We start from the raw sequence: 9,225 nt of genomic DNA, 5'->3' as shown, positions 1-9,225 counted from the left end.
GGAAGTGGGGTCAGAAAGCAGGAAAGTTCTTTTCAAATCCTGGGAAGGTCAACAATTGATAAATTGCTTCTGAATCAGATTTAAGAAGCTACAGCTGAACAAAGCTGTTTTTAAAGAGTTCAGCTCTTCAAGCATTATTAATTCCAGTTACATTGCTTAATAGGGATCTCCCAGCTTTAGAACTTTAAAAACAAATTCAATTTAAATATCTTCAGATAAGCCTAGACTGAATACTGCACATGAAAAGCCCTTTTCCCAAACTCTTGCTGTTTGGAGCTGTCACCTCAACCTGTAGCCTGCTGTTTTACAGCTCTGTATGTTCTCATCTGCCAAGAGCGAGCACAGACTGCGGCTGTGAATGAACTGCAAATTGTGACAGTGGTTGTATAAGGAATAACTATTAATGTTTAATACCAAACTCTGAGTTCTAAGCCAGAGACTTAATTTTACAATAACTCAGCAGTTAAGCACATTGTTTATCTGTACCTGGCCTGGCTCATACAGAATTCTGTGGTAAGAGAAAGCAACGCCAGCCCAGTAATACCTCTCCTTATTGTCTGTTTTGATACTGAGTACATTGCTTTTTGATGATGCTGGACTACACTCTTTTTTGAAATAAAAGCTAACAGACAGTAAAATGGAAAATTTATTAGTGCAAGTTGGCCACTCAGTTTCTTCCAACAGGACATAATAGCATCCCATGCTGAATATGTCATGAACAAACCTGTTCTAAGTTAAGAAAAGTTGAACTTGTCTTGAAGTAACAATGTGTTACATATTGTCATCGTCTGATTCATCTTCTTCTTTCAAAGATTCCTAGTTGAAAAACAAAGTTTTAGTTAAACTGTTTAACTTTTTTGTAATTCAGCCTATAAACAAAAGTTTTGCTGTAGCTTTACAACCTTCTCAGTGTGTCCACAGCCTTGTATTCAGCAGGCTAGTTCACATCTGTGGGAGGTAATACTGAGCACCATCATTACAAATGCAAAGCTGGTAAATGCTGGAAGTCAGGCCAGAAATCTAACTTCCCCCAGCTGGTTATCTTTAAAAAACTGCTGTAGGCAGCACAGCTTGCTTACTACCCCTCCTACTCACTCACACTACTGTGGAGGAGTTAATACATTTACTTTTGAAGGAGAAAGGCACCACCTGAGCACGCCTGCTGAATTACACTTGTTTTGGGAGTAAGAACTAACCCTGGACGACACTGTAAGCTTCGCTCCCCTCCTTCAGAATAACCTCAGCTAATGCTTAGGGATCTCTCTTGTGACTGTACATTGTTCAGTCACGGCAACAGCAGAAGCCCAGCCTTAATTCCTTTCACTCCAGACTTGTTAGTTAAGTAAAGCACTGAGACAACACCAAAATGGGACCTTACCTTGGCGTATTTTTCTGCTTCTTCCCTGATGTCTTTGGGAACAATTTCATGTTTTCCATTGGTTACTGCCAAAAAAAAGAGTACATCATAAGCAGAAGTCACACAAAGACCTTGACATACAGAGTGAAGTTAGGAAACAATGTTTGACTGTAGTTACAGAAAGTTGTTTCCTATCGTGTTTAAAGAAGTGACAAAAATGCATTACTTTCTCCAACCCAGCTGAGTTCCAGCTCAAAAGCTTTATCCTTTACTTCATCGTGAACTATGTAGATTCTAGAACAAACAGAGAAAGTTCAGATTAGAACAGAGTGATCAACAGACTAAACACACTTTATTTCTGTATTCAAAGATGTCTGCTGTTGAGGTAATCTTCTTAGGGTTAATAAAAGCTCTCCCTGTGCTTTCTCCCCTGTAAAAAGTAGCAGATGAGATCAGAAGGCCTATTTTTTCCCCACATCCTTTAGCATTTTTCAGTACCAAGCAGCAGATCTCATCTCACAAGAAGAAATATTTAATGACAGACAATACTAGAGTCAACATGAACACTCATCTAGTAGAGGGGAAACCTGGCACCCAGCTTAAAAGGAACAGCTTCAGTCTGAAACCCCAGTGAGCTCACCAGTACGGGTTTTTGTCAAGTTGGAAAAACAGGTTGGAGACTTACATTTTCGCAACCTCTTTAACAATATCACGGCAGGTCATTTCCTTCATCTGTAGACAAAACATACACAGCTCAGTTTTCCATTTCCACAAGGCCAGAACACGAGCCTCATGAGCTTGCTGTTCAGTGTGACAGAAGCAAAAAAAGGACTAGAACCAAATTGACTCTGCATCTTTCAGCCTGTTAGACACAAGTCGTTCTTCCAGTGAAGAATGTTAACGGCTGCAGAGTCTGTGAAAAAGCGGTTACATGGAAACTTCCCCAGCTTAAAGCATTCACGAGCTGGAAGCCTCACGGAAGCAGCTGAACAGATAAACAGTTGCATCATACGAGTTTGACTCCTTCTCACAAGCTTTCTGATCAAAGTGACATAACCACATGGGGGAGGCACCACATTTTCACGTTTAACACTCATATTCTTTCTAGGTAGTACAGCAATAATTTTGCTCTTACCATGTTGCGCAAACTATTTTGACTTTTAAGTAATACCCTAAGAGGGGAATATTTTTCCCAGGTTAACAACTAACTTGCCCGAGCAAGGTATCAGCATCCCATTTTGTATTTTCTCCCCAATATATCACTCTTCTGACAGTTCCACAGTTGCTCAAAGCAAAGGCTCGGACCAGTCTCTATGACATAATAAAGTTAAGCTTTGTATGTCGTACCTCTTGCCAGTCAACCCTTCTGGACTACAAAGCAGTAATATATTCTACTACATTTCACTGATTTTGGGTTGAACCAAGAGCAGCCTCATTGACTTTCTCATCTGAGACCCACGCGGACGCCAGCCTTTGACACAGCACTCACAAGAACGTGCCTGTCGCTATTCACTGGAACCAGTGGGCCACTAGGCACAAACTGCAGTCCAACGCATTACACGTTTTACTGACACCAAGCATAAAATGAGGTTCAAGTTCAAAATAAGCTATTGTTTCTCCCCCCCTCCATTATTTACACTGACTGAGCTCAGAATGTAAACCCATTAATTATAAATAGTTTACCATCTCTCCTGATTTTCAAAACTATCATATGGAAGCTTGTTCTTTGACACTGGTGAAGGAATTAAGATGACAGCAGTCCTTCGTTCACGTCACAGCACTTCCCGGGGTGAAGCACACACCCACGGAAGCTGTGGGCCAGAGGAGAAACGCCTGCGCCTGATCAGACAGCCGCACCATCACAGTCCCATCCCACAAGTTTCCCAAACACAGCCCGTTTGCTACAGCTCTTCCATTTCTGACACCCTATCCATAATACACACAGCACTGTGTGCAAATGCAACTTGTGTCACACAAATACTTTAATTACTATGTGTATTTAGGCATATAAAGTTAGTAGTGGAACAGGAAAACCCAAAGGCCTGCTACTATCACGTACGTTAATCCTGCAGAAAAACACCGTAATAGTGTATCACAGGAATTAGCTACGATTATGTCCAGATACCAGAAAGTTGTACATAGCACTGGAGCTGTATGAGAAGCACTACAGAAGAGATTCAAGTGCTCTCCACATGACTAGGAGTTTTCCCACAGCTGAACATAGCAGATGCTTGCAGAAGACGCCACAGATGTGATCAGTGTGGCATTTTCTGCTGGCCCTCTCAGCTGCACAGGCTGGTTTCGCACACTGCATTCCCCCCCAAACACTGTATTGCTCTGCAGTTTCTGTAAGGTGCCTTTAGAGTTCTGACTACCTGCTTGCCTCTTACTTTCCACCTGTAGTCATCTCTTCCTTGGGAGCAAATCTTAGCTGGCAGGCTACCGTAGGCAGTATCACCCCATGAAAACTTCCGTATTTCTGGCTTTTGCCCTATTTCTGTTGTGACATATTCATCTCGTCAGAATGAACTCTGACCTGGAAACCTGCCCGGTCTATGTTAACAAAAAGCATCGGCATGCGTGACTGGATTGGATTCACCCTGCTGTGACAAGATCGCGCACGTTACTGATGGCATTCTGCAAACCAGCCGTTAAATAAACGCACGCAGCTAGGCCGCATGGCACACCACCGTTCCCACGCACCAAGTGGTGCGGGCTCTGCCCCTAAACTTCAAGCAATAAACACACTTAGCACCTGTACAAAAACTCAGTTAATAAAACAGAATTTTTTGAAAATCCCAGCACTGCACAGAAAAATCTCTTTTTTTTTTGTAGGCTACATCCTACCCAACATTATCTTTCTGCCAGTTTGCACTCATGGAAATTATGATTTCTCAGAGCCGAGATTCCTCTATCAGGACGAGATGATCTTGTAGGCTTCCTACTTCTGATTTGCTCTTCAAGCATCTGACCAGATTGAAGACTGAATGAAGCAAGTCTAGGAACACTGACATTTTTCCTGTAATTTTTCAGTTATGATGCTGCAGCACCATGAACAGACTATTCCTCAAAGCACGACGACCCTCTGAAGGACTCTGATGTACTCCTGCAGCCCAAAACTATAAATAAGATGCAAGTAGAGGAGAAACTAAGAATTACATGAGACAGAGGAGGAGTAGGGTTGTCCCAAGTTACCTGTCTCCAATTCCAAGGGTGTCAGATACTAAACCAGAAGAGGAGAGACTCCTCTTAGGACTGTAACGTAATTCTCAGGTCAGCCTAAGGCACACTTCAGTGTGTTCCAGTACTCCTCTCCACAGATGGGTTTTACACAGCCAGCTGTTTGCATGCTCGTTCAGAAGGCTCCAAAACAACTTCAGGGTGTGCACTCACAGACCCTTCTTGTAACACTTCCCAAGCTATACTGTTGTGCAAGGAGGAAATGCTGAGCAGAAACGGCTCCATTTGGGAATCATGGTGTGCCGTATAGCTGTGCACTTCCTAGCATTCACAGCACTGAAGTCCTTTTCATCAGACACAAAAAGGTGTGTTACAGTCAGCAAGAAGCAGCTATCTGAACGGATCTTTTGAAAAAAGGCAGTACCTCAACGCTAGCCAGCTGGGAAGCGCTGTCTTACCTGGCAAGGACTTTATTTTTCCCCATTGAATTATCAGAGTCATAATCCAGGGGTTCAGTGTTCTGCAGTTGCACTCACTGTCCTTAACAAGACCAGCTTTTTTTTGCAACTTTTTAAACAAAAGGATCATCTAAAACCTCTGGGGAAAAAATAGATACGCCACCCAGTACAATGCTGCCCTAAGGTTTTCATTCAGAAGGAAAAACTCGGTTGCACTTTTAGATTCACGCAGTTATTTTCCTTGCTGGCATGCACGAGAGTGTGTTTACGCTTCCTGCTTCAAACGTGCACTCCCTATGAACTACTCATTGCCCAGGGCCAAGAGTTGAGAAATACTGTGACAGCGCCTAGAACACCCTCTAGAATGTACAAGGAAATATTCTATCTGCTTCTTCTGTATTTTACATGTTTTAGGCACCCAGAAAGGTAACATAATAAGCTAGGAACATTCGCCTTGAAACAGCAGAACAGAACTGTAACACCATACCTGAAGTTTTTCTATCTCTGTTTTTGCAGCTTGCCTGGCTTTACCGATGGCACACCCCCAATAACCCTAAAAAAAAAAGAAACCAAAACCATAAATATGCATATTTAATTAAATACTAAGCCATCTACAGTTCTTACTGTCACTTAGCACATGACAACCCCCACGCTACTCACATAGCAAGATTATACAGCAAACCTTGGTATCCTCTCTCAGGGCACATTCCCCAGTTGTTGACTAGCACCCAATTACTAGGTGAAGTGCTACCACTGTTGATAAACACAGAAAAGCTCAGGAGTTCCTGGACAGACATATATCTGCCTAATTTGTTGCAATAGATACTTTTTATTTTTTCATTATTACAGTAAGTGGAAGAGCAAACCAGAATTAGAGAAGGATCAAAAAAACCCTAACCCTCCTACCATGAAATATACTGAGGGGTAAGCACAGAAAAACTAAGCACTTCTGTTTCCCCCAACAGCTATGATATTGGATATGCTGAAAGTGAAAAAATCAGAGCAGTATGAGTGAGCATCACCCGGCGTGTAATACACGGCTGAAGGGGCAGCCCTACTAAGGGCTGACAGTCAGTACCTCTTCTGATGTGACTGCTGTTAGCAGCCAGTGTCTAAGCAGCAGCCCTCTCCTACCTGACAGATTTTGGGAATGGGGTATCACTACAGTACTTGTCCTTTTGGGGCAGTGCGTGGGACTTCTCATTGGATATAACTAGGTGGAATGAACGCCCACATTCGTGAGAGACAAGCTTTAAAACTAGTTTCATGGAGACTGTACTTGTGAGATACACAACGTGTTCAACACGGACATGGAAATGAGCAAAGCCCAGCTCTGGTCATTTTAAGCAGTGATCACCAGAGATCTTCCCAGGCAAAAAGAAAAAAATTAACAGCTCTCTTGGAATGACACCTACTGTTTTCCCAACTAGGAACTTTTAGAAGTGGGAATTTAAGCCAAGATGGAAGTATTTTTGACACACTCACGTATGAAACTCCTGAGGGATCGATCATGTACAGCTGTGCACCATCATCATCGTCATAGGACCCCAACATGAAACTGGAGGGGAAAGGCAAAATTAGATACATTTCTTCTACCAACCCACACAGAAACAGAGACTACACCAACTCAGGTTTCCGACATTCTTGTCGGAGCAAAACTCCCACTATCCTGCCACATTCCGTTACGCAATCTGCCTGCACTGTTTAGTGCTACCCTGACAGCCAAGCACCTGCAACTTGCCAGAAACTTTTTACTTCTCTGTAACTAGAGAACAGATCTCTGTTTATTACTCCGTTTGTACTAACACTGCACAGTAGTTGTAACCTACGCTTTAGCTACCAGTGCAAGCAGGAGAGGCTTGCAGAGGAAAGTTCCGCTTTCATCACTGTCACAGACTTAAGAGCATCAACTCTTCCACTTTGAAATTCAGGGACAAATTGTCAGTCTGTGCAAAAGCTTGGCACGCTGTTGCGCAACTCTGAATTGTTCAGCTAAGGCCCTACACACAGACAAAAAAAAAAAAAGGGGGGGGAGGGAATGTGTTTGAGACTAATGGCGAGTTTAAAAAAAGACTTCTGACAACCTAAGCAATTCCAGCAATTGTGAAATAAGAGATATTTACAAATAGTGTATGTTTGAAAGAGTTACCTGCAACCAAAAGGTCTGACAGCACTGTACAGTGTGTACGCATGCACGTACATGGCCACTCTGTCCGCAAGATGCTAAGCAGAGAAGAGAAAAAAAGGAGACCTTTATTCACAGAAATAAGAAAACCGCAAGGAATAAAATCGAATTCTCTGTGTCAACACTGAGAAAGCCAGAAAGCTGGAGTGAACTGCACCCATTTCTTACCTTCAGTGGAATGTCATAGCCGTAGTTGGATCTGAAGTTAGAAGCCTCTTCTCTAGCTATGTCTGCCAAAGAACGAGCATCTGCCAGGAGTCCCGCTACCGCCTGAAGCGAGAATTGTCATCAGCTAGGCCAAACGTCCCGTGCAGTAACATAATGAAATGAATGGACAAAAGCCTACTGATGCGACTTAACCGAGATCTTCACTGAATTCTACCTACAAGTGAATTCAGTCCAACTATCCATCTGCTAGCAACCTCAAAATACGTCAGTATGATCATATATTAGTACAGAATAGGATTCTTCTCTAGGAGAAATCGATTATCTTCATATTAAATAATGTCTTATGGATTGCCATGACTACACTAACCCAAACAATGCTTCATATAGTAAATATTCAGCAGATCATTGCAGGCATTTCTGTAACACGCCAACCACTACCTGATGTCATCCTGACATCACTGTTACGGCTTAGGCAGTAATCCATACACCAGTCCTTAAAGAACTCCGCTAACTCTCACACTGCTGAGAAGAGAATCTTGTATGCAGCATGTTTTCCCCATAACACCCCTTACTTGTTAACTGCGTAAAGAAGTACCACTTTGACGTGTGTTTGTACTTACCATCAAGTTTGAACAACAGGAATGCTGCAAAGCATTTTAAAAAAATTAACAGCCTCAAAATATGCCAATCATCTATTTTAAATATGGATTTTATTTCTGTGTGTGCAATCAAGAGTAAATTACAGAAAACTGTACAAATCCCACTGGCAGTTCTAATTCTGTACACAGAAGCATTAACATTACTTTCTTAATCTACTTATTACTGATTCACCGATTCACAGATTTCTAGTTTTAGGCGGGGAGGCTTTCAACCTATGAAAAATAAAATTACACAGCACCTTACCATTCCAACGTGTCGATCGACATTAAAGAGACGTTTATTGGAACCTTCTTCATAAAGCTTGGACAGAACTAGTTTTTCTACTCCAAAAACAACACCATCTTTGCATCTTATCCCAATTGCTGTACTGAAAGACAAATAAATGCAGGTTTCTCACACACAGGATTATAACGTAAAACACATAACCCAGAATTAACAAAATACAAGATACAATGACATCATTTCATAGAATCACAGAATGGTTTGGGTTGGAAGGGACCTTAAAGATCACCCAGTTCCAACCCCCCTGCCATGGGCAGGGACACCGTCCATGGGCCCAGGTTGCTCCAAGCCTCATCCAGCCTGGCCTTGAACACTTCCAGGGATGGGGCATCCACAGCTTCTCTGGGCAACCTGTCCCAGTGCCTCCCCACCCTCTCCGGGAAGAACTTCTTCCTGACATCTAATCTAAACCTCCCCGCTTTCAATTTAAACCCATTACCCCTTGTTCTGTCACTACAGGCCCTTGTAAAAAGTCCCCCCCAGCTTCCTTGTAGCCCCTTCAGGCACTGGAAGGTGCAATAAGGTCTCCCTGGAGCCTTCTCTTCTCCAGGCTGACCAAGCCCAACTCTCTCAGCCTGTCCCCATAGGAGAGGTGCTCCAGCCCTCTGAGCATCTTCGTGGCCTCCTCTGGACTCACTCCAACCGGTCTGTATCCTTAGTCCACCAATGACCATGTCCAAAAATGCAACAGGAGCAGTCACAACTCCTACACCAGCAGTGAATCTACCAAAAGGAGAGGTTAAACAGTCTGTGGTGTTCCTACTAGCGTTGTTCAGCCCAGGGACGGGGCAGCTGCTATGCTGTTGCTCCAAACAGCCACCTCTGCATGTAGTCGTTTCAGAACTGTCTGGGTAGGGATTTTTGGCAGCCCCTCCTCTCTTGTTTAAGAAAATGTGTGTAGGTTTAGCAAGCTTTGGCTTCCCCACCCCCCACCC

General features: G+C 43.0%; 1 protein-coding gene across 1 annotated transcript; it reads right to left on the bottom strand.

Annotated features, from left to right (window-relative positions):
- Positions 1–628: 628 nt before the first annotated feature.
- PSMA3 (proteasome (prosome, macropain) subunit, alpha type, 3) lies at positions 629–8,372 on the bottom strand. The gene is made up of 9 exons (XM_010160312.1): positions 8,252–8,372; positions 7,349–7,450; positions 7,145–7,218; positions 6,481–6,553; positions 5,483–5,548; positions 2,043–2,089; positions 1,584–1,651; positions 1,379–1,443; positions 629–816 (listed from the first exon to the last, which is right to left on the bottom strand). Exons 1-9 carry the CDS (start codon positions 8,252–8,254, stop codon positions 772–774), a joined length of 543 nt encoding a protein of 180 aa, XP_010158614.1. The 5' UTR covers positions 8,255–8,372; the 3' UTR covers positions 629–771.
- Between the last annotated feature and the right edge of the window lie 853 nt (positions 8,373–9,225).

This window comes from Eurypyga helias, unplaced genomic scaffold (assembly GCF_000690775.1).
Source record: "Eurypyga helias isolate BGI_N326 unplaced genomic scaffold, ASM69077v1 scaffold15751, whole genome shotgun sequence".
Taxonomy (NCBI): domain Eukaryota; kingdom Metazoa; phylum Chordata; class Aves; order Eurypygiformes; family Eurypygidae; genus Eurypyga; species Eurypyga helias.
This window is presented reverse-complemented; position numbering and strand designations above follow the sequence as displayed.

What these genes read in the sequence shown, in the direction of transcription:
- PSMA3 (XM_010160312.1), bottom strand. An exon ending in GTTAAAGAGGTTGCGAAAAT is followed by an intron (nt 1,652 to 2,042) that starts GTAAGTCTCCAA and finishes TGTTTGTTCTAG; the next exon opens with AATCTACATAGTTCACGATG. An exon ending in ACTCAGCTGGGTTGGAGAAA is followed by an intron (nt 1,444 to 1,583) that starts GTAATGCATTTT and finishes TTTTTTTGGCAG; the next exon opens with TAACCAATGGAAAACATGAA.